General features: G+C 45.1%; 1 protein-coding gene across 2 annotated transcripts in view; it reads left to right on the top strand.

The window, feature by feature from the left end:
* The window catches only part of SLC5A11 (solute carrier family 5 member 11), a 672,168-nt gene that overhangs the window by 138,429 nt on the left and 507,912 nt on the right, over positions 1-25,827 (top strand). For both annotated transcript variants that reach the window (XM_069647357.1, XM_069647356.1), the window contains exons 3-4: positions 13,746-13,817; positions 20,290-20,394. In XM_069647357.1, coding sequence (XP_069503458.1) covers positions 13,746-13,817; positions 20,290-20,394 — 177 coding nt within the window. The remainder of the gene's footprint in view (positions 1-13,745; positions 13,818-20,289; positions 20,395-25,827) is intronic.

Here is a 25,827-nt window from a genome sequence, read left to right on the forward strand (position 1 = left end):
AGACTGGTCAGAGGTGGTGTGGCCCCTGTATGACTCAGAAGGGACCAGGCAACAGTTGCAGCAGAAGAGGGACATTAGCACAGGAGGGGAAGAGGGAAGGAAGAGGTGAAAAGGAAAGTCCTGAGATGTTTCCAAATCTTACGAAGATCCGGGTCAAGTGTGAGGGGTCAGGGAGGCCATTCCAGATAACACCACCAGTTATTTGAAGCATTTAACCTTAGTGATACAGGTTTATAATGGGTTCTGTTGTCTTCCCTACATGCAGGTACTTAGCAGATGGGTGGGATTAATGTCCATGTGTTCTTTCTTAGGGTCTGGACAGAATATGAGGATCTTTTCTGTCCACAAGAGTAACAATGAAATCATGGTGAGACTTCATGACTAGGGAAATGACTGGATTCCCTTATCTCGTTTTATATATTTTTCCATCCAGTAGTAATTGTAAGTTTTAATGAAAATTCTTTGCATCCAGGTTGCCCATTGTCTCTACTCAGACAGATGGCAATGCTAGTCCACTGATGAACAGAAAGTGTGATTGAAAAGTTCCCCGCTGATGGAATGGTGAGGCAGTGTTTAACGCCTGTAATGCGGAAGAGGAATATGCAAGTACTGCATCCTGCCCAGCTCCTTGCCATTACCGTCCAGATACCAGCTGAGACAGCCCTACCACCCCAAGAGTCTAGGTGTGAAAGACGAGACAAACTAAGACAGATTCCAAGAAACAATGCTTTAAGCAATCCATTTATAGGCCTCAGAAGAAGTACTTTAGGTTGTGCAACACTAGTGGGGATCAAAGTTAGATATCAGAAAGCACAAGCAGAGTGCTGTACGTAGCCGGGCAGATAGCACAGTGAGCTGAGCGCTCATTTCTGAAATCTGTGTGTAGCTTGCTGATGCAGGGTCGAATCCCGGCAAAGCCAACTCAGCCTTTCATCCTTCCGAGGTTGATAAATTGAAGACCAGACTAGTGCTACGCTGTGGGATGATAATATCAATCGTTATTTCAGCGTTTCAGATGGCCAAGGGTGTGAGGCGCCATGTACAAATATTATTATTATACAATGGAGGAGGATTTTAGGATATCAAGAGAGGGACTCACTAGACTGATAGGAAGTTATAAGCAGGTTAGATGCAGAATACATGGGCATGGAACCCAACGTATTGCAGATGCGCACAGTAAATACAATATGATAAAACTCGAGTATAGGCCACCAACATTGAGGCGAGAAGCACAAGGGTACAGCCATTTTCCCTGCACAGAGGCAGCAGCAGGCCTAGAAGTTAGCAAGGTCTCAGATGAGATGCTGAATTTACAAAAAAACATATTTATTTTAAAAGCTGTGAAGCTGCCCAGACAGCAGTTGTAGCACACACTAAGGCCAGACTCGAGATTGGATGGACGCTTAAATGCAGCTGGAACCGCGTTACCGCCGCATTTAAGGGCTAACGCCCAACTCGTGACCAGGCCGTTAGTCTAGAATGGAATTGCCTCTGCCTAAATGTTTGATCTCAGCTAGGTTAAAGTTTTTTTATTAAATCTTAAATGGAATAACACGTCTCTCTGTCCTTCTGGTCTACCCACTTTTTTTAGATGACCGCCTTACTGTCCTTCCATTAATTCTTCAATGGGATCACTTCAGCCATTCTGCTCTTGACTCTGTGATGATGAGATGGCTCACCACCAATAAATGATATATTGCAAGCTCCTACATTGAAAGTTACATGAAGGGTTGCCGATTTTATTCTTAACGAATGGCAACTTCACCGAATTTGTTTTGGTAGTATTAGCAACTTTTTACCACGGAAAGCGGGGGGAGACCACTGCAAATGACCCCCCGCCCCCATCACACCTCTTCTATCTACCCTAGCATACACAAACATTCAATCTGTGTTAAACAAAAAAGGTACAAAGAATGTCGGCAAAAATGCAGTCAGTAAAGTTGCCATTCGGCAAAAGGGGGTTTATACGACATTCATGCAATTAACAGGACTGAGTGGGATCTTACACTGAGTGAAAGCCCCCGCCTCATTTCTGCTAATGCGAGACGTTTCACAGATTCTAAGCAAGAATGCCAGAATAATTTAGAGTAGAACGGCCAACCTAAATATGTGAAAGAGGTAACTCTCCAGCATCTCCGTTTTTGGCCGGAGGAGCTAGGGCAGGACTGAAATTATTATTATTATTTTGATTATTACTGTTATTATTAATATTATTATTATGAGGGTATTCATTGTGCGTGGACCTAGCTCGGGGAATAAAGGCAGCACTTTACTATCATCTGGGGAAGTACATGGTGAGGGAAGCAGAGAAACAAGGCATTGGGGAGCTAACAACAGAGCGGTCAATTTGTCAGCAAGGGTGTGACAAATCAACTTCCAGGGCACCAGTGGTCCAGGGATGAATATCGGTTTCTAAACCATTCATCAGCCCCACACCTCTAGTACACCAGAAGGGATCATAACAAATTGGAACACATGTAAATTATAAACCTCCTTGTCCAATTTGGGTAACGTGGACGGAACAGCAGGCTTATCTCTCCAAGGTCGGGGTTCATTGGTTAGTTGCAACACAACAAAAATACCCAATGATAAAAGGGACTGTCCAGTCAAGGTTGTATAAAAATATCTACTTTATTATTATTACCAACAGACAGTTCTAGCACACTACAAAATACAGCCAAACCTGTAACGGAACACAGAGGATAGACAGTTTTACAAAGGAAAGGGATGCACTCTGGATACAGACAGGAGGGTAGTCGGTAAAGCAATCGGTCTTTACTGTTCAAGATTATTTGGTTTTAGCACTAAGGGAGCAAGGGTTCGTAAATATCGCTAGGGGACTTTGGAGAAGGACCAGGATGACAGAACCACAATGTACCTGGTGCTTGAAATGATCTTGATGCTTGACAGCGTCGAGTCGGTTCCAGGATGCTTTGCAGCTCCTGCCACAGAGTTCCAGACGGGAGACAGCTATGGCTGTCAGGCGGCAAGCAGTTTTGCAAGCGAGGCTGGACGGACAGCTATAGGCTGGCCTGCACGGTGGCTCAGGGTCAATAATCGTTGTCTCTGTGCTGGTTGGCGTATCTGGAAACTGGTCGAGGCGTCTCAGACATCTTTAGTGACTGCAGCGTGACACAGTTATTGGTGCAGCTGGTCGTGGTTCAAGGGCTCAGCTGCCTCGACAATGTCCTTAAAAGATGGACGATGGTTGATGCTTGTTGTGACACTCCTCCTAGCTTCTTCGCAGGGCTTGTGTTGTCCTTTACGGCGGACAGCCCAAAGCTGAGGTGAGTGTTTGCAGGCAACGGGCGTGTGCTTTGTTCAGAGACTCTCTGGCACTTCCCACCTAGGAAACTAGCTGGTAGAACCAAGCAGGACATGCTGTGTGCTGGCTGCGTACCGGTTCTGGAGCTGCTGTACGGGTCCTCTGAATCTGTTCCCTGGGAGAGGTTTACTGAAGGGACCTTGCTTCCCTCTTGCAAATCCTGGCCTTCCTTCACTGGTGGAAGCTGAAAGGCAGACACTTTACCTTCAGCCAGGGTCCAAATGAGTCCATCTTCTTACTCCTTTTGAAGTCGTTGAATGATCTGCTAAGTGAGGGGCTCAGCCCTCTTTTAAAGACAAATGAGCCCCAGTGACTGTCTGTTGTGGATCAAAGTGTCTCTCTGATTGATTGAGCTCTCTGTGACTCTTGTTCAAAGCAAAAGTCTCCCTTGAAGTTTGTGGTGAGAACAGACTTCCGTCTCTCTCAAATCACATACTTCGACCCTCTGCAAGGGTGCCACCCCTGCAGGGATTGCCTAGTGTAAATAGTTGTCCCAGACATGCCATTCACTGCCCTTCACATAGAGGGGTGAGAGCTAGCTTCAAGTTGACACATTGCATATCAAAAAGGTGTTAATGCCTTGCCCCCTTCTGTCGGTTCTGCGCTCAGGCCTATCACAGGCCTGTTTCAATTAACCCTCATTAGTATGTGCCGCCACCAGCAGATCTTAGACAATGGAGAGGGCAGTTCCATGGGGCCTTTGATATTTTAATTAGGATGGCCATGGCCAGAGGAAGGATTTGCCTTCCCCCTTTCTGAGATGCTTTGATGTAACCGCGGCTGTCACATTCCAGCTAAATGTGACAGGGTGGACTGCACCTGTAGACTGTGTCCCCCCTGGAGTACACTTGACTATGTGTTTGTTAGGTGGTGAGCAGAGGAAAATGTGGGTGGATTAGCCCCACACATTTTCTGAGGTTGATCTCCCATCATTCATTTTAATTACAAAACTTCAAAAAAGCCTAGGCGAACGCACACACCCCAGTCAAATTCCTCCAAAGGGATCTACACGCAACTAGAGAGGGAACCAGAGAGGGAAACAGTGGGAAGCAGGTCACCCAGTTTCATATTAGGTGGGGAGTTGAGGGTGTGTGGACCTAGGTGTTAGGGAGGAGCTATTCCTTCAAGGGGAGGGTCTTGAGATCCTTGAACGTGCCTGTCACATATTTTCTCCCTGTAAGTAATCTACTAACCCCAGCATCTGATTTTGATCCTGCATTAATGCAAAGATTGCTGTGGATTTCACCAGTTTTGAGCAACCTGTAAATGTCTCCCTCCATGCATTTATTGTGGGAGGCATTTACAATTGTTTGCACTATGAAGTACAAAAGACTCATATAAACCTGGGTCTGTCCAGATCTTTTTTTATTTCTTTTTATTGGCTTTTTGATTAAACATATATCAACATTTAACCCAACATCCCCCTTCTTCCCACCCTGAAGTTCGGGGTGGAGAAAATACCCATTACAGACACACAATTCCTAGTCACTAAGGCTCCCTGAAATCATCTTTTAGGAAGGATACCACTGTCTCACAGTCACACGAGAACCTTGACTGTTTTCCCAGTATGGAGTACGTGATCCACTCCAAGGCGACAAAGTTCCAAACCTTCAGCAGCCTGTCATGGTCGTAGCAGATGTCTTTGGTTTTCCATTTCTGTGCAATCACCAGCAACGCCGCCAGATAACATAAGCCTTCCGGCTTGTCTCGGCCTGGTTTGGTCATTTTTATGCCCCATACCCAGCAGGCTTTCATTGGGACCTCTGGTGATGTGTGTCCCCCACATCTTTTGCATATTGCTATTTATTGTCTTCAATAATCCCCCAATCTCAGGCAGCTCCACCAGATGTGTAACCAGTCCCTTGAGCCCCTGCACTCCCCCCAACAGTCCTGAGAAACAGCTGGGTTCTTCTGGTGTAAGCGCTCTGGTGTATACTGCCATTGACCACAAAAGTGATGGGTGGAAGGTTTCGAATGAATCTAAACCACTGGCAATTGCTCTGGGCAACCTTCCACACCACCGTTTTTTAGCCCGTCTGCGCCATTGCAAAAGGGGACAAGCCATGTGCAAATCAGTCAGCAGCTGCCGCCACCGAAGGTAGCAGCCCAGCCCGAACTGCTAGGCCAGGTCCCCTCTGCACAGAAAACCAAGCAACCCCAGACATGTTTCGGCCTTGTTGGACCTCCTCAGTGAGGTGCAGCCTGGTTCCCTGTGGCGCAGCGAGCAAATGGATACTGCCATTGATTCATACATTTATACCAACACTTCCTGATTTTTATGGCTTGTGCAAATTTAGAATGTCTCTCCAAGTGTGCATGTGGGATGGGTTCGCCCAATGTGTTTTGCCATTGGTCTGTCCAGATCTTAATGCATTGTTTTGCACATTGTAATGCATACAATAAATATTGCATGTCAGAGATGGCAGTGCACAAAAGGGAATACGTTGGTCCTCCCATCTGTGCAATTTGCCCCTGTGATGACTGCCATCTGGCATGGGTGTTAAACCGCTGGCTTTTTTATTTTAAATAATAAAATGATGCAGGTAATTCCATCTCTGAAAGGGAAATCTGCTGATCCCATTTCCCTTTCCTAAAACTCCATGCCAAAAACATAGTGTACACATGTGTACTGCTTCCTCAGTAATCTGATGGCAGCACCTGCCTTGAAGTGGCACGTAGCAGCATCAGATCACAGGTGCCCTCTGAACAAGCTGTAGTTGCAGCCAAGCATCTGCAGCGCAGGGCATTCATTTAAGATATGCACGCTGCTACAAAAACTGCATAACTCTGAGGATCCTTTTCTGGTGGCACATGAAACTGTAAATATAAGGCATACCTGAGTTATGGTTTGGTGATCAGCATCTCTCATCGTTATCACAGCCACATTAAATTAATATTGCACATGTGTTAGTACTGTGTGCCCAGTCAGGTGTGGAAGGGTGATGTGTATTAATTCCAAACAAGGCTCCCCATGCCCACTGTCAGAACTGTAGATTTGGGTGATTGCCTCTCGCTGTTCCTTTGTAAGGGCAGGTAACACCCTTTCACCAGGGACAGCCACTCCACAGGAAGCTGACCTGGGCACAGGAATGAAAAGGCACACCCATTTACAAAGGGATAGGCCTCACACCACAGTGCTGCATTCCTAAAGGCCTTTAATTCTACTGAGACAGGAAGAGGGTGGGGTTCGTGTAGCCAGGGAGACATCTGTAGAAATCTGAGGGAATATTCTGCAATCTTGTTTCTCTATGCATCTTTCTCTTTCCTGGCCCCTTCACTTCCTGTAGCATAAAGCACTTTGGGTGTGATGCCAAAAGGGCCATGTCCACTAATTGCAAGAGTAGGGATTGAACCCATAGAGCAGGCTATCTTTAGTCCAATCACCTGTGGACCTTTGCCTTCAAAAGAAGGGATTCACACTATTTCTTTGAATTATCTCTGTTGTTGCCGGAAGGCTGAATTCCTTTAATGGACATTGCAATCGCAAATAATATTAAGATTCTTCTTGGACAAGTTTTATCGCCTTTGAAAAAGAGCTTCGCTCGAAACACGTGTCAGGCTGTGGAATGGAATTAAAAATATAACTCAACTGTTATTGTATTATTGTCAATAGGCGCAGTTCACTGATTATATTTAACTTATCTTTTACTGAGGGTTCTTGGTCCTGGCACCCTCACAATCTCATGTTGAACGCTGCCTTTTTCATATTACTAAAATTGAGCATTTGCGCTGGTTGTTCACATAGGCCTTTGGACCACACTGTTTTACTGCTAATGTTATTTATGATTAATAATGATATGTTGCTAGGTTAAGGGGAATTATAGAATGCTAGCCATGGAATGTGTAAAGGAATGGTTGGGGGAAGTTCTGGAATGTAGCCAGTATTCATGTTGACTTTATATAAAGAGAGATGCATATATAAATGTCTCCTAAGTGGTTTATGCAGAAATAGACTAAAACAGAAGTAGATTTAGCTGGACCGCACTGAGAGAGCAGTCCTTTCTAAAGTCATCCAGTTGTGAGGGGGGAAGGTTTTCCAAGGCAGACGGCGAGCTCTGGCCCCTAACCATCCCCAAGGATGATTGAGGGAACTCTGCTGTTGGACTGAGACCGCATCTCTGCCAGCCACGCTGCTGCCTGGGACCTCACTATGTTGCAGGAACCCTTGACCGCCAAAGGTGTGTGCCAGCACCTCTGCCTCCTGTGTTTGGGAGCCTGCAAAAGGGTAGCCTTGGCCCTTGAGTCCCTGGAGTGGGACTCACAGCTCCTAAAAGCCTGAACAGCCAATATAAATGGGGTTTCCACGCTGACACGCTGAAAGCTCTGATAAGAACATGTTCAATGCTGAGCGAACTTGCAGGACCCTTCAGAGCTGCCTTCAGGGCTCATCATTCAGTGAATCGCCATTTTCTGTTTGACTCCATTCACCGCCACGCCTTGCTGTCTGAAGCACGTTGTTGCCTCTGCTCGAAACCAAGTACTGCTGACTTGCATTGTTCGAGTCACCATTCAAAGCACAAGCTTCTTCAGTGCCACTCCTGTAAGTCGATTGACCTGACCTTGGTGTCCCCCGAACAGTGACTTCCAAGCATTTACATCAAATTGATTCACCTGCGCATCCTGATTTCAGCACACCAGCGTCAAACTTCGACCGCTGACTGAACTTTATGACCGCACGATCTGCACAGCTCAAGTAGACGCTTCGAGAGCGCAGCTGCCTTCTGCTCCAACCCGACGCCTGCTTGCCGCTGGACCATCGCAACTGCTGCATGTTCAAACCGAAGTAAACCTGCAAATGAAGCCGAGAAGCCTGGTTCGACACGGTCGAACCACCAAACACTTTCAACTGTATTATTGACTAGTATCTTGAACATTGTGGTCTTTAAATTGCCTTTTCTCCTCCAGTCTCAATACCCAGAGTGCTGCATCTTTTCTGTCTTTGCATATCCTGTGTTCTTTCTGCAGGGGTGGGATTTTACAATGTTCTTTAGTTCGTTTTTGTTGTACATGGTGTGTTTGATTAAAGTATACATATTTGTATAGAATCTTGATTGGAAGTTCTTTTATTTTGGACTGTTCTACTTCGCTGTTTGGGTTGCTACTGAAACACATTCACACTCCTCTTGAGAGTAAAGCCTTCCTAGAGCCTACGTTACCACAAAAGGCAAAGGAGGTATACATCCTAACTGTGCCTGTTTTACCTTTTGATTGTGTTGGCTCTTGGTTTGGAGAAGCATGAGGGCCTGGTAGGCGCTTTAGCCTCTACAAATCCTTGTTTTGTTGCAGGGCAGAAGTCAATTTGTCAGATCCTCTCCTCCTATGTTCTATGGGAGTCAGGCAATACCTAGTTGCATGTTATGTCTTGACATTGGCTTAGTTACGATCTAAGAGCAGTTTGTGCTCTTGAACCTTTTCTTTTGGCCGCAGAGAGTGTAATATGGCAAGGAAGTTAAAGTGCAAGTACTACAAACTTGAATGCCACTGTATTTTGCGAGTGGCCGATATATAATCTAAATGTTACACTAACATACCTCTGCAAATATTGATTTCTAAGACATTGTGGAAAGAACTTGCACTGTCACATTTTTATTGATTCTGTATTTTAAAAGTTTAGTTTCAAAGGACTGACTGACTACTGCCGTGCGTCCTCTTGCTGATGTCATGGAATTGTCCTGTATAAGCAGTGCACTAGACTGACTAATTATTGTATGGCACTCAGAAAGTAGTTTAAAGAGAGGCCTTACTACCTTGTCACATAGATTGTGACCTGTTGGCCACTTACTGGTCTGATGTTTCGTTAGCCTTTCCATGAAACACATCTTTGATAACTCAAGTTTGATTAGGCTATAGGGGGGGTCATACCATCAGTATTGCACGGCACTGAAAATATTAAGATCTCAATTGTGAAAGCAATGATTTAATTAAGCGGTAAGGCAGGGCAAATGGTGTCCCATCTGAGGGCTGGTGTTTAATGCGTGAGATAGCCAGAGCAGGGAAAGTCAAATCTGATGTCACAAACAATATGGAAAGAGGTTGGAGGACTGCAGTGTGATGTCATTAAATGGCCACTGTAAGAAACAAGCATTGGCAATGCCAACCGTTAGGGCGTTTGGGTAGCTATGGGAAAGACACTTGCCAGACACAGCCCTAGTGGTATTACCGGCCTGCTGATGGTAGCAGGTGCAAAATGGTGCGAGTACATGAGCATCTAATAGCAGTGCCTGGAAAATGCCTAATACTTATTTACAAGCCAAAACTGTTGGTTTTGCCATTGCTTGTTTTTAACAGAACTTCAGTGAAGTGCATGCAGAGTGCTTATAAATCTAGAGGCTGAAGGTAGACCTGGTAAGACATTTTTATTACACTAGTAGTGGGTTTACAAGTGCAATTAGGTCATTAACTCTAGGATGACTGGCACATAACCAAACACCTACAGGCTGTAAGTCCCTTCTTATATGCCATTCCCCCGATTGTACTTGAATGCAATAGTATCTCTTATAGACCAACCTAATGAAATGACAGCAACCGTACGTTTCAAGCGCGCTCTCAATAGTTTTAGCACTGAGAAATACCAGTTTTAACCACACGGTGGCATTAAATGCACATTTCTGGAGCAAATTCATATTTCTGGAATGTGGTTGCTGTTAAAATCAGAAGAACGTCATTATGTGATAAAGAGCGAAATATATTCTAAAGTGAATTGCAGTCAATTTTAACAATCTCAAGCGGCCACCCTTCACATATATTTTTCTATTATTGTCACCCTATTTATCTTACTGCCACAACAAGAAGAGCGGAAGAGGCAACACAGTCTGCTGCAGCCTGCAATAGAACATTATTTGTTTGCAACCTTTCGGAGGAAATGGCTTTCTGTTTTACAGGGGACGCGAAAACAACGTGTCATTCTAGGTCAGTAGGTCACAGCCTAACACGGCTGAGGAGTAAGTGATGCTTGGCCACTGGAAAATGACAGACTGAAATAAGTCACGTCAATATCAGCACTCTTTACATTCTCACAATTTAAATTATCTAAAGTTAAGTGGGATAAAGGCCAATCTGGTTTACATTTTTAAACATCACGTGATTTACGTGTAACATTCTAAAAGCAAAATTCCTATATGTGAGCTCAGAGTTCGCAGTAGGAAGCAGCAGTGCCATCCCAAGACGGAGACAAGCAACCATTTTACATCTTATAAACTGACCCAGGGAGAAATAACTATTATTTGGAAAGCATTTAATGATTATAGACTTAATTTTGAAAAATATATACTTTTTATTAAAATGTGTGTAATCGAATCCTTTTTTACAGCGAAATCAAAATGTTGCTAACAAATGGTGTAATTTCAAAAGTTACTTGTATCAAAACGTAGCATTCTAAATTTGGATGTGATATACCAACATAAAACTGTAAGCAACTGCATTTCAAAATGGCGGCTCTGTAGGAAAGAAAATGTCTGACACATTCAGCATGGTAAAGAGTGCAAAAATGGGTGTGGTTTGAGGAATGATGAGTGGGAATGGGAGGGAAATCATATACATTTGACTTAGAGATGGGCGTTAAATGGTGGGACACATAGCCAAACAACACAAATCCATCCTCATATGTTATCTGCATTAAAAAGCAGTAGAGACTCCCCTTCAAAGCCCCAATCTGATGTTAAAGCTCTTATTTTAATGACAATAGTTTTGGCTTTAAGGTGGTGATTTCAATACCACTTCTTAGCCCAAACTAAAAAGAACAATATGTCAACAATGATGGTTGCCTAGTTTGAGAGTGTTACTGATGAAAGCAGTACGCAGATCGTATTGTCACTCAAGAGAGGGATTATACTTGTCTTTTTTTTTACACTTTTTAACTTTGTGTCATTTATACTATTTAGAAGCTATATAAAAAAAGTTCTAGGTCCTTGACACCAAACTCGTTTCTGATCTGGTTTTAGGGACCTCGCAACACAGCACACAGCAGTTCCACGGATTGCCAAAGAAAAATGAAAACAGTTGCTGTTGGATTGATCTGAGGTTCCGATGGGTCCCAGGTCACTGGTAGAGGGGCTGCCGATGTGGCCAGTACGAGCAAAGGAACACCACTGGGAGAGATGACCAGTGTCACCAGCCCGTAGGGCTCCCACCTTGCAGCCAGTAACAGCAGGAGCTGGGTGGTGGGCGGTGCCTGGGGAACACGACGACACTGAGGTACAGCATCCCTGAACTCTTCCTGCCCTGCCTGCTCTCCCATATCCAGGGGAGTATCCAGCTTTGCAAAGTGAAAAAAAGTCCTGCTACTTTCCCCCCAAATGCACCTTGGGAAAAGAATGCTAAACTGACATACAATCATTCCTGCCCCCATATTGAGCAGGGCGTCACGCAGGCTGCAACTAGAACGTTACTTTCTTAAGTCCCTGAGCGCATTCACTAGTACGCCTTAAGAAAGAAGTCAGATCATTTCTTTCTGGAGTCGGATGCACTCCAACTCCAGAAAAAAATGACCTGGCTTCTTTCTGAAGTCAGACTGGTGAATGCATGCAGGACTAGAGCTGAAGGCAGAGCACACGGCACCGTCTGGTGTCCATGTCCCGCACTGCTCCAAGCTGTGGCTGCTGCAGTGGCCCAGAGCGGGGTGGGACATGGACACCTGTTTACTGTGTGGTCCTGATTGAATGGCAGCATCCCCTTGGTGAGTGTGGCCAACTTTACAAAATGGTTTTGCAGGACACTTTTTAACATGGTAGCGGATCACAAGTGCCCTGCAGTGCACGTGATTCTTTCTATACGGTATCAACTTTTTTGTGACATTAGTGGCAGATGGCATTTTAACTCATACATATAACAACAATATTAAAACTGCAGGATTATTACAGATGCAGGAAACTCATCTATTACAGACTGTCTAGGCTCTGGTGGTGTGAGGGGGTCAAAATACATGCAAACCTCCTAATTTGCCTATGGATTGCACCAACAGAAGTGACTTCACAGAAAAGGACCTCACAAGGAGCATCATCAGTCTTTGATACAAGGGAGGCACCAAGCCAGTGACTTTAGAGTAAGTAAGTCAAGTGGCAAACAACTTTGTGGTGCAAAATACCTAAATTGTACTATTATTATATATGGAGCAACTCTATAGTCCTCAGGCTTACTATGAAGTGAATCACTTACAGAGATGTAGATTAGACACAGTGTGATTAAATGATTTGCCCAGGGTCACACGCGTTGATTAAATGGTGAAACCGGCATGTGGTAATTTAAGTAACTGAACACATCTTCCCAGGTCTAGTCGATATCGATATTTATTAAGGTTTTGCTTTGCATTTCATGTGCTTAAATAATACTTTATTTATAGCAATGTCTTGGAAGCAAACGACACTACATAATAAACTAACTTTGCACTATATACACCATCATGGAACGATGTTGAGCAACAAGAGCATGGCTTTAGCTTTATTTTCCCCATCCTGCATGCAAAGTCACAATAGCATCATGCAGATGAATGTGAGCCTAACAGATCCCCCTTATGGCTCTCAGTCTAAGGCTCTGATGACACAGAGCAACGTGTCAGGCCCCTGGGAGAGCCGCTCTGCTGCACTGAGCTGCAACAATGAGGGTGCCGAACGGGAGGTGGCCTCTTGCCAGGACAATGACGGTGCTCAGCAGGAACTCCTGCTCGGCACCCTCATTGTTCAGCCAATGTCCCGGTCTGACTCTGAAAAGAGCCACTGGGCAGGCAAGGTGCCCCCGCTGCCCCCGCTCGCTATGCCACTGCCCATATCTGCAGGCAAAGGGCAGCTGAACTGGGGAAGTGAGAGCGACAGGTTGGGCCATTCAGAGAAGGTGAAAAGTTGTGAAACTCCCGCTGGGTCACACTAAATCAATCAACTACCCATTGTGGACCTGATTCTTGGACATATTTTTTTCCGGAGCAAAGTGACTTTTCACTGGTGCAAAGTGACTTTGCACTGCCAGCAAAAATACATTTTGCACTGTTCCATGAATCAGGGTGTTTGTTGGCAGTGCAAAGTTACTTTGCACCAGTGAAAAGTTTGCACCGTGCAAAATATTCCATGAATCAGGCCCTGTGTGTTCATGAAGCAGCTGGCGGAGTGGCTCTTCGAGAAGTACCCCTCATAAACCTCCGGCCACATCCTATTTCCGGCCATTTTGCTCTTTCGCTCTGTGGCATGAAATGCATTGCAAGTATAAAAATAAATGTATATGTTGCGTTCATGTATGTGCAGGGAATATGCCCTGAAGGTTTTGTATATTCTTTTTTACTTAAAATGAAACAATAAAAAAAGCTTAACAGCAAGGTAAACTATACAATCAAAATGTGCATTGTTCAGTTTTGACTCTTTATGAAAAAGGGCCTAAATGTGACTGAGAATGATCTACTGACCCTTGACCTCTCTGCTCCTCTCCTTTCTTCCAGTCTATGTGGCGCACGAAGAGGAGCACAGTGACCGGATATTTCCTGGCTGGGAAGAGCATGGTGTGGTGGCCTGTGAGTGCCATGGTTTTCTACTTGTCAGGATGAAATGTGAGCGGTAGCCGCCATCAATCAAGCAAAGGTTGCATTTTTTAAGGGCGAGAGGGGAGCCCTGATTTCAGGAGAGATTCTCGAGTCATGCACCCCGCAGTGGAAATGGTGTAAACGGCGCCTGCCGTTTGCACATGCAAGCAGCCTTTCCAATGGATTACTATGGAATCCGACTGCATTTAGCCGGTACACAATGCAGAGGAAGTCCACAGGAATCCAGAGCATTACCACCAGCTTGAAACTCAGATGCGTGTGTTAATGCATGCAGGTTTATATGGTGGAGCAGAGGTGGGGGAGGTGGTCATTTGCGCCGTCATATAAATCAATGAGCATATGGAATAGCATAAAAAGCATGTGCACACATGTACACATGCCTGTTACGCACGCTTCTTACTTGACTAAATAACGAACATGAGCCCAAAGCACTAAAGCAAGTCGGCTTCAAGACGGAGAGCTTAACAACACCACGGGACTCATTTTGCAAGTCCCTGTAAATTGCATGGAGGAGACCTCGTGCGGTGGCTCTCGCGTGCAAAGCGGTCTCTTCCATGAAGTGTTATTTTCACTACGAAATGCAAGGCAAAGGTGGAAATGCCTGATCGCCTTTGTTTTTTGCAGTTTCTAGCACACAATGCTTAAGTGCTGCAATGCATTGATGCATGGCAGGCAGCGTTCACAATGGATCCCGAAGGAACCAGGCTGCTTTTAGTTGGTGTAAAAAGCAGTGCAATTGCAAAGGAATCAAGAGCATTTGCATGAAAATGCCTTGCTGGTGTAACTGTGTACGCTTATTGGTGGAGAGGACAGGGGTCATGGAAACAGTAATTATGTAGCCTAACCCCTCTGCACCATAAAGATGAATGTACATGCAGAGTGGAGTAAAAAGAAACGTAACATTTTTGCACATGCATTTTTTTGCATGATTTGTACTCTATTTCACAAGTAGCATGATCCCGCTCGCCGGGGAGGTTATTTTATCCAAAGGGTGGATTGTACATAAATGACCCATTACGTCTGCACTTACATTAAAAAAGTTCCCCTCCCTGCAGTTTTGATCATTTGCTCTAGAAAATGCAAACAAGGTGTAAACACACACAAAAGCGCCTTTGCCCCTTTTTGCACTTCATGCTGCGAGTAGTGTAAATGCTGCCTGCCATTTACACATCAGAGTACATTTATAATGGATCCTTAGGAATCCGCCTGCTGTTAGCAGGTGCTAAAAATAGGTGGACTCAAGTATTTGCTTCATTGTGATACCTCTTCCTCCTCCATGCATGGAAAGATCCATCTCTGAGCGCTCTGTTCTCTTGAGAGGCTGCCCAGTGCTGCCATGTAGTCCGCAGCTCAGCAAGTTGAACACGTGCTGCTGAGAGCTCAGTTCACCCCAAAGGTTACAGATTGGCAGGTTTGAGTCCCAGCAAGGCCAACTCATCCTTTCTTCCTCCTGACATTGATACATTAAGTATGATTGATTTGGGTAATAACCCCTTTCTTATAAATCGTGACAAAATGGCACACACTATAGTAGCAAGTGTTATATGAATTCACTATTATTAATATTACTACTATAATGCATTCCATTTATATAGAAATGCCAGGGGAACTTCAAAAAGTCTTAGGGTGCTTGAAATAAAGTTCACAGATTTGGGGCTCTGGTAGGGTACACATGTCTGGGGTATTAAATGCTTAAAGATTATAAAAGAGCGACACATACAGAAGAAATGTGGATAGCTGATGCCTTTATTACAGTCCATTATGAATGCTAGTGCTATCCATTTGGCTGGCACAAAGCTGCACACTTGTGGAAATTAGATTCCACTGTAGCCACAAACAACACGTTCGGACAGAATTGTATACACTGTCATGCTACAGCTCCTATATCTATGGGGCCAAAGCACTTGTCTTGTGCTTCAAAGACATTTTTGCACTTGATCTCTGTCACCTTAGAAGCATTTTAGGATGGTTGGAGTACTTGCTGTACCTCTAAAGGAATACACAACAAGGCATAAAAGAAGCAGTGTTGCGTAGCAATTTGCTATGCAATTCTGTAGGTTTGCTAATCAAATTGAATATTGTATAGCAAAGCTAGCAATTTAAGTTACCCTGTTCAATTAAAGCATAGCTTGCCCTGTGGTTCTCTTGCCCACAAAGGTCTCTTCGTCCTCTTTTCTCTGTCCACTTCAAGTTCAAAGGGGCTAATGGAGATAGAGTGCAACAGTAGTCATCTCCTCCACTCTTAAGTGCCAAAGGCCTGTGTGGGAGTGCTAGTCAAGAATTTATTTTTCTAATAATTGCAAACCAGAAATAATCAGGATGATCATTTTATTAAGCTAACTATATCCTGTCCTGCAAAGACCAGTACGTGTTAACTTGACAGTCATGCGATTCCATTCCTAAAAATGTGAGTTGTTACATAATCCGTAATTACAGTATTGCTACCATAAAACACTGCATCATCTCCATGCTCTACAGTAAAATGTAGGTTAGTGTATTCACATCTCATAGTGCCATCTAGATTTCACTTTGTTGGGGAAGATGCATCATATTGACAAGTGAACACTTTTGAAAATGTACGTGATCACACCGCCAAACGCTTTGGATGGCAAACCTAGTTCTGTGACTTGCTGGTTGCATTCATCTGTGCAACTGGTGTTCAACCCACAAGCTGATCACATACTCATTGACAATCTATCTTATAACCCTGTTGCATTATACCAGCTACCCTGAAAGTGAGATAGCCAGCAATCGTACAGTATTCCCCCTAGTTTTCCCAGTTCTCTGCCTGCTAGTCCAGACACTATGCTTAGTCTCTTTCTTTTCGCTTACATAAAAACACAAATCTCACTAGATGTTTATTCAAGGTAGTGATCAATAGTTCTGTTCAGTCTGTACATAAACTGATCTACTGCACTACCATACACTGTAGTTAGCCCAAAGAGCTCATTTGGCTCCATTATTTCATTATATACTAGCACTTAGAGGAGCAAGCTGGCAAAAATGAGCCTTTTCATCATCTGTTTGTGTCCATTCATGCAGCTAGCCTTGTACAGGGCTAGAAAAGTATTTTTGCTCACTAGCATAGTCTAGTAGATTTTTAATTTAGCTTTTAATTTCTTGCACAATTTAAAGGGGTGTTTTAATGTCTCCCCGCTCCTGAAGACCATCCCAGACAGTAAGTTGCATGTTACATGTTCAGGCCCTTCAAATGAAAGCTGTTGAGCTGCAGATCAGAATAATGGCATGTCAAGGTTTTAGTACATCAATTTCCTTCAAATGCGTCCATATTCTTAGAGAGAATGTGACGTGAAGTCTGAACATGCAAACCATATGCACCTCACATATTGGAGGGAGAGGCAAATCACGTGTGTGGCAAGCTTCTGGCCGAACATGCAAATCAAATATCTCTAAAACTCAATGTCTGGCACATTTTGTTCATATGCCAAATCAAGCCGAGCACAAGGAGGCATGGAAGTTTCAAGGATCTTCCTGGAATTAGTCATGATTTTAAGCAATTTTTAGAATTATTAGAGAAATGACAAAGAAATCAAATGGGCTGAAAATGGCCAAAACCTGCGTCATTTCATAGTTTTTGGAATTAACTTCAAAATTATGAAAGCCAACTGTGATACTCATCCCAGAAAGCATACGAGACATCGTGCAAAAGTATAAATATTGGGTGGGTGTAAGAAATCAAACATTAGTCAGGCAACTAATACTCGGCAGTCTCTGCAAGTCTCTGTGGTTTGTTCCAGAAAGGCGCACCTCACTCCTTTTGTAATGCAAGTAGATGGCTAGGGTCCAGGTGGTTATTTCCTAACCCCAGCACACTTATTGTGGGGAAACTTCACACGTTGTGAATATGATAAGTCATGACAGGGCCTCCATATCTCCGTGTGGTTTGTCTTCTGTGCTCAAGAGGCCGCCACCATTTCAGAAACTGCGCCATACAAGATCACTTTACCATTGAATTACAAATCAGTGTCTAGAGAATTTTGGAGGAAAAAAATTCCAGACTGCCCAGTGAGTTATGGAGAGCCTACATGGGGCTTGCAAACCCAATGGGGATGGATACAAGTCTTATAGGATGAAAGTACTGGTCTCTTATTTAGCTTCAAAATGATCCTTTCTACCTTATTCTGACTCCTTTATGTTCCTGTTAGAGGGAGGCCCATGAGCAGGGCCTTGCCACATTGAATTCTAGAGAGGATGGTTGCTCCCAATGGGATTGCCCTTAGTTCAGCAGCAAGGCTGGGTGGGACATTCATCTTTTTTTCAGGGATGATAACTGCAGTACGTCACCATCTAGGTGACAATGCAACAGGCAATGCTGCGTTAGGGCAGAGCTTTCCAACACGTCTTTGTTCTGGGAGTAACAGTTTTGCTTCACGCATCCCTGGGTTGCCCCCAGTGATGCAGCGACAGTTTCACTCGAGGATATCCCGCCACAGCTCGGTTCCCTGACCTCCTGCTGAACAGGAAGGCTTTGCTTACATCTAGAAATCCAGCTGGAAATACAAACTGAAAAAGTCAAACTGAGCCTTCACCATGCAACTTCAAAATCCCAGAAACATTTGCCCCAGTGATCAGCAACGCACAGGTGATTATTTTCACTGCTTCTGGATTCTCCTTTGCCACGGGGCTAGTTTTGGGTGAGAACCCATCCTTCTACAAACCTCCACACTGAGCTTATTCACAACTGCCTCTGAGGAGTGTTCTTTCCTCCATGACACATGCATTACTGCATAGGAGTTTGGGGTATACTAGGCGCATGACTACATCTGACAGTAGGTATGATTTACAGCCTAATGGGAAACATTAGAAACAAAGCAGAAAAACGCCCTGGTCTTGGAAGCAAGATCATGCAGAGCACCAGCTGTTCGAATCCCCCATCCACACTAAGAAACCGAACGCAGGTACGGTATTAGGTGAGTTATAAAAAAAACAATTACATATATAAATTTAATTTAAAAAACGTATCTTTCACGCCATAATTACATTTCCTGAATGACTCGTTAATTACGACCTTGTGTGTTGCCCCTGCAATGGCATGTGGGTTCTTGAGGGGTATCAGTCCACAGAATGCTCTGTTCAAAAACATTCTTCAACTTGAAAATCCCATTAAATGTTTTGGATGCAAATAAGAGTTAAGGACTAGGACAAGCCCAGGCACCGTTGAACAGTTAGCACTGGACACATAAGAGTTACAGAATACGCCAGTGCTCTTTTTTTAAAACATATAACGCATTCACATTTAGGGCTCTTATCAAAGGCATTTTCATGCCCTCGCTATCAACCTTAGAAGGACTAGGGGTTCAGTTAAACTCACTGAGATTTGACCTTGCAACCATGAGGGTGTACATACTTTCCAACTCCCGCTTTAGCCTCAGTAGCTGTGCAAACGGGATGGCATTTACAGGAGCATGACCTTTTCATGCCCGTCTAAATTCTGTAGATTCCTAGTGAATCCACCTGCTTTTTACACCAGCAAAAAGCAGATGGATTTATAAACCCTGCATGCCATGTGTAAATGGCAGGTGGTGTTTACTCAATGTGTACTGCGAAGTGCAAAAGTGAGGCCTACCAGCGATGCTGCCTGCTTTTTACACCTGCCTTTTACACTTTGTAGTGCAAATGACAAAAAATGCATGTAAGGGACCGGTTTTCATGTAAGTGCAAACGTAGGCGGGCCCCTGCTTACAATTTACCAGCCCTTGAAACATGAACTACACTGATGATCATTTTTGAAACACTGTAAATTTCACGGAAGGTAGAGCCTACATTTGCACCTATGTGCAACCAACTTTCCTTCCATGAAATTTTTGGCATTTGCATGGTGGAATGAAAATCAACATGATGGCCTGGGCGCCTTTATGTAAACGCTGACTGCCATTTACGCATGCCATGCAGCATTTACAATGGAATCCAATGGAATCCGCCTGCCTTTTGTTGTTGTAAAAAGCCAGGAGATTCCATAGGAATCCACAGCATGTACGCCAATATGAGCATGCCATTCTTGAGTAAATGCTATAACATTTGTGAAGCAGAGAGGATGGCTGAGGCAGAAACCGATATTCCTTCCGTTCCCTCTCTCGCCATCCAAATTAAGTAACATGTGTAGTTGAGGAAAATCCATGCGCAAAATGTTTATTCGTGCATTTTACACATGAATTTTTGATTACTTCACGACGAAAATGAGCCCCACTTTGTTGAGTCGATGGGTATCTTTCAGAGTTGTGTGTACGGCTGTTACCATCAGAGAGTGTTCAACAAATGTTGCATCCTCCACACACTCTGAGGTGCTGAATCACTTAGCGCCGTGCTTTCCCAGGTGCACAGCAGTGCATGATTGCTTACACGATGCAAGTGTTTTGCTGCATGTTTAGAATATGTGTGATTTCCCCACTAGTTTACCGTGTGCGGCATTCCTCTTCTGCAGATCGGAGCCTCCCTGTTTAGCAGTAATGTGGGAAGTGGGCACTTCATTGGCCTCGCTGGTTCTGGAGCTGCATCCGGCATCGCAGTCACAGCCTACGAGTGGAATGTAAGTAGCGCTTGTTTCTATGCATGTTGACCGGGGTACGAAAAGTAAAAGTATGGCAGAACTCCAAGCCAGTTGCGCCACAGGGCTTGCAATAGATGATTTACCTTGGCTTCAATTTTGCAATGTGCTTGATGATGAGGTGCACTGGACCCCCTTCCTGATATATGATATGATATGGTATTTGTAACGTGCCTATACACAAGTGTGTCAAGGTGCAAAGAGGCAAGGGAGGGGGAACAAAGGGAGGACAGACAACGATCCTACTAGGCCAGGTGTCATTCAGATCCCGCAAGTGCGTGGGAGGGGGGAAGGGACAGTGCAGTACAAGGTAATAGATAATAACAATAAGTAAAAGTAACTGCCAGAAGTGGCAAGTGCAGGGGTAAGTGCAGACATCAGGTGTCAAGTGCTGGTAGGGGGACTGTAGGGATACAGAAATAGTCCCCAAGTGCGGGGGTTGCCAGGCAGGCGGTGCAAGTGTGTGAGACTGGCGGGAAGAGACCTGGACCCGAGATCAGAGGGTGTTCAGGTAACCAGTGCAGTTCAGGTTACAGCCAGGCGGTCAGCAGGGTAGAGGAGGAGAAAAAGCAAAAGCAAAGAGAAAGGTTTTGAGGTGCTTCCGGAACCGGAGATGGTTCTCCCCAAGTTCAAGGGAGGCAAGTGATGCTGTTCCAGAGGGAGGCCCCAGCCGAAGAAAGGGATCTAACAACAACTCTTTGCTTGGAAAAGTGACTGACCCTGATGGAGTTGGAGGCGGATTTGCGGAGAGCTCGAGAAGGAAGATATTTAGGAAGAGAGAGTTGAAAGTATTGGGGCCCCTTGCCCCAGAAGGCCTTGTGGACAATGCATGGGGTTTTGAACTTAATCCTTGCAGCCACAGGGAGCCAGTGCAGAGATTTCAGTCCTGGGGGGATACGATCCCTGGGCTTGCGGCCAAGGACAAGTCTCGCAGTCCTGTTCTGGATGAGTTACAAGGTGCGGAGAGTAGAGGCAGGAAGATTTAGAAAGAGGCTGTTGCAATAATCCAGCCTATAGAGAACCAGAGCTCTGCAGATAGTGAGCTTCTGGGGGAAGGAGAGGAAAGGAATAATACCTCTGAGGAGATGCATCTGGTAGTGTGACTTCTTAGAGACGTCAGAGATGTGAGGACAGAAGGAGAGTGTGGAGTCGAAGATGACCTCAAGGTTTTTAGCCTTGCAGGTGGGAGCAGGAAGAGGGCCAAGGGAGGCTGGCCAGAGAGCTACAGGAAAGGAGGGAGCAGGTGTGCCTATGAGGAGAATCTCAGTCTTACTGGCGTTAAGGCAGAGGCCATTGATGGCACACCACTCCTGGATAGCAGACAGACAGTCATAGATGAGGGAGGGGGAAGAGGTGGCCGAAGGTAGCCTGAAAATGAGCTGTGTGTCATCCGCATAGCACTGGAAGTTGGGGCAGAGAGCGGCAATGCGGTGGGCAAGGAGTGCCAGGTATTGGTTGAACAACCAGGGAGAGAGGTTAGACCCCTGGGGGACACCACAGGTAGAGAAAACGATAACGGAGAGGAAGGACCCAAGTTGGACCTGGGAGGGTCGGTCAGAGAGGAAAAAAGTCAGCCACGCCAGGGCCTGACCAGTGATACCCAGGTTATCACAGAGATGGTTGAGCAGGATGGCATGGTTGACAGTGTCAAAGGCAGAAGAGAGATCAAGCAGAATGAGGACACAGGGGGTGGTAGAGTCAAGATTGAAGAGCAGGTCTTCAAGGATGTTCAGGAGAGCAGTTTCCATGCTTCTGGCAGCTCTGAAGCTACACTGATGGTCATGAAGACAACCAACAGATTCAGTGTGGAGATTAAGCGGGGAGATGGCCAGTTTCTCCAGGCGCTTGCCAGGAAGGGAGTGATGGAGATTGGGCGATAGTTAACCGGACAGGAGGGGGTGGCAGATCGTTTCTTAAGAAGAGGGTGCACAAGGGAGTGCTTCAGGGGGGCTGGGAAGACTCCAGTGGCCAACGAGTGGTTGCAGAAGTCAGCCAGGGCAGGAGCCAGGGAGTCGATGTGGTCCTTGATAGTTTTGGAGTAACAGGGGTGAACCTGTTTTGACGAGACTTTCATAGATCGGACTTGTCTAGAAACCTCATCTGCAGTGAATAGGGAAAAGGCAGAGAAGGAGAGAGGAGAGTTGGCTGCAGAAGGGCCAGAGAAAGAGCAGGTAGTAGAGGGAGGGGAAAGGAGGAGCGTGAGGACAGGATGGCCTGTGTTTTAGAGATGAAGTGAGAAGCCAGTGCCGTGCAGAGGGCTTGGGAAGGGGTAGGAGTGGTAGAGACTGCGGCAGGATTGGCCAGCTCCTTGCAGACTTTAAACAGTTCAGCTGAGTTGTTTGATGCCGCAGAGATGCGGGCTTGGACATGAGCTCTCTTCTTGGTGAGGACAGAGAGCCGGTATTGCCTTTGGATCAGGCGGCAGGCCAGTTTGTCAGTGGATGTACGAGAAGCACGCCATTGCCTCTTGGCTACCCTGCACTTGCGTTTTAGGGTGACGAGGTCTGAGTCGTGCCAGGAGTTGCACTTGGCTTTGGGCTTCAGGCGGATTCATATGACGGGGGCAAGGATATCAAGAGTCTCAGATATAGCAAAGTGGAGCATGGCAATAGAATGTATGAATGGATAAAGGCTGTAAGAGGATACTTGTTAGCACTGACACATTTTGCTCTTCGTTGCATATAATTCCATATACTCAATTTCAAATATCAAATACATGAATATTTATCACTCATTGAACTTGCCTGAACATCAAGTATATTTAACACGTGTTTCGACCTTTGCTCTCTTTCAAGGTAATTACATTAATTCATCATGTTTTTACAATCAACTTTGGCTACAACTAGAATATCGTTTATCAAGATACACCTATCTTGTGTACATTTAAATCAATATGTCCAATTCTGCAGGATTGCTAGATCGTGTGTCATGAACTCAAAGGTTAATGACCCTCTCTACACGTAATTTGTGGGGTATGTCCCAAAGGACTTGGTGCATGAAGTTTGTATCTGGATGGTCGTTTGGTAATATTATGCTTGAATATGGTCCATCTGTAATGTTCTGGGTTCATCTAGATTTGCCTATAATAGAAAGGATGTCTTCAAATACTATCCTCGTTCAACTTTGATTCCAAACATCCAGACAATGGCAAGCTTGATGAGCAATTGGAATAACTAATGATACAGAGTAACTTCACACGGGATGAGGCATCTCTGGGTGAACCAGTAGGCAACAAGGTGAGAACATTCTTGGGAATCAACCATATCATATAGCCGAGAGCATACGCCGGGTATGCCTACACTTCTGTTGCTATAAAACCGGGATGGGGAACAGTCTCCTACTGGAAATGACAGAATCTCATGCCCAGTACTACTCTGATAGATATTATGATTTGGTGCAGGAAGGAGCTTCAGCGGTAAGTTCCTTTTGGGCTGGCTGTTGACAGCTTTGGTGCATAACTGGACGGCAGAAGCTTCACACAAACCTGCTTTGCCCAATCCTATGTTCTTGGGCCCCAATCTGTTTTTACCACAGCTTTATTGAATCCTGGCAAACTCCTTCAAAGACAGGACACATGTCTAGTCCTACAGTGGAAGAGGAAGGTTCCTCACTAGGCCAGGAGTTCAGAGTGCTCAACGTCCAGCAGGCTCTCGTGTCTCCATGGAAGCATTAGATGTTCATCCGCTCGTGTAAGATGAACAGGTTCTTATGCTTCGACTACAGTCCCACCTAAGGCATGACTGTGCAAGCAAGAGGTGGTGGTGCGAGGGCACCAAGTCCATTTCAGGGAGGCTTGGTAGGATGTCTTTGACTTAGGGATATTGGAAGTCATATGGAAAGCTTATTTGATCAACTTCAGAAGAATCCACCTGCTAGCAAGAAGGTGTTCACTGTTGTTTGGCATTCAATGAGTGTTGATGAAAAATGCCATAGGGAATGTTGCATATGGAGCAACAGTCACATTGATGGATTTTTCTCCATTCTTTTCCTTCATCAAGGCACTTTTATCCAGTGCTCTATCTAAATAGAATGAACCCGTTTTCAGAACCCGACCTTTTGCATGTTTACAGCTCAACATGGCATACCATACACCCTCTCTGGAGATTGGTCTACAGCCGTCCATATGCAAGATGCTTACCTTCATATATACACCTTGCATTTGGGGAAATATGTAATTGGCAAATGTTGCCATTTGGGCATGATAAACCTCAAGCTGACAAATTGGGGACTTTTTAAAACCCTACAAGTCATGTAATTGCTAGTTGTAGAGTCACTACTGCTCGTTGCCCTGTTACCATCATGAACACATCCAACATAGTTACTTAGCATTCATTTGATGTTACATCCCCCGAGGGTGGCGTGAATATATCATTAGCTACTGTTCCCACCAGTCATTTTGCATCATCATTGTAATTCTCCAAAAGTGTGGTCTTCAGGATGGAGAACACAAAATAACTTGATGCGGTGCTCCTCTCAGCACAGGACTGGATACAGGGAAAGCTGGTTCGGATCACTGCCACTGATGCCAACCGATGCAGGGGGGACACACTTGTTACAGTCAGACTTTGCTTCCTAACTAGGGTCCTCTTGATGCAGAAACCACAAAATTGTGCAGGGACGACACACAGAAGAGCAACGTCTGCAGTGCGGTAGCTCAAACTCAGAGCTGGCCAGCCACTGGGGGTTGCAGGAGAACCTCTGATGGCTCTTCTTCACAGAACACTGTGCTCACATCGAGGGTGATTGTTCCCAACCCCCGAAGGGTCGAAAACACCTTTGCAGGACTTCTGGAGATCACTATCCAGGCAGGGCTATTCCAGGACAGCAGCAGAAGTTGGTCGACAGGCCTTTATCCAACAGGTTTCCAGTCTATTCACCCATCTGGCAGCTGGACAGGATACTTGGTTCCTTCAGGGTAATCCAGGATCTCTATGGAGCATGGCTGTAGGACTCCTCTTCTTATCCAAAGTCAGGTGAGTGCTCAGACTCAACCCTCCGATGGCAAGATCGGCCTCACTCATGCACACCAACAATGCTCCAATCAACGACCACTGGGGATCTCATGCAAGCATGCACACCAGACATTCAGGCACCAGTATGTGCATTGGGACCAGACAGTCCCAGCCCACTTCCTGGGAACACACACGGATTGACCTGTATTAGCCCACAAAAACCAAGGCTTTCCCGGGCAAGTGCATGACCCTAAAAGAAATTTCCTGACCTCGCAGGGCAGGAAGAAGGTCACAGAACAAGATGGCCAAAAGAACAAGCAAAAACCTTGTGGCACGGCCATGTTGGTACACTAGCCACAGTTAGTAGCCAAATGTGGTAAACAAGGTACGGCTAAAGAAAAGTATTGCACAAATAGTAAAAATGCAACTGCTGCCACCAACATGTCTTTTAGGCACATCAAAA

This window comes from Ambystoma mexicanum, chromosome 2q, assembly GCF_040938575.1.
Source record: "Ambystoma mexicanum isolate Mex_15411 chromosome 2q, UKY_AmexF1_1, whole genome shotgun sequence".
Taxonomy (NCBI): domain Eukaryota; kingdom Metazoa; phylum Chordata; class Amphibia; order Caudata; family Ambystomatidae; genus Ambystoma; species Ambystoma mexicanum.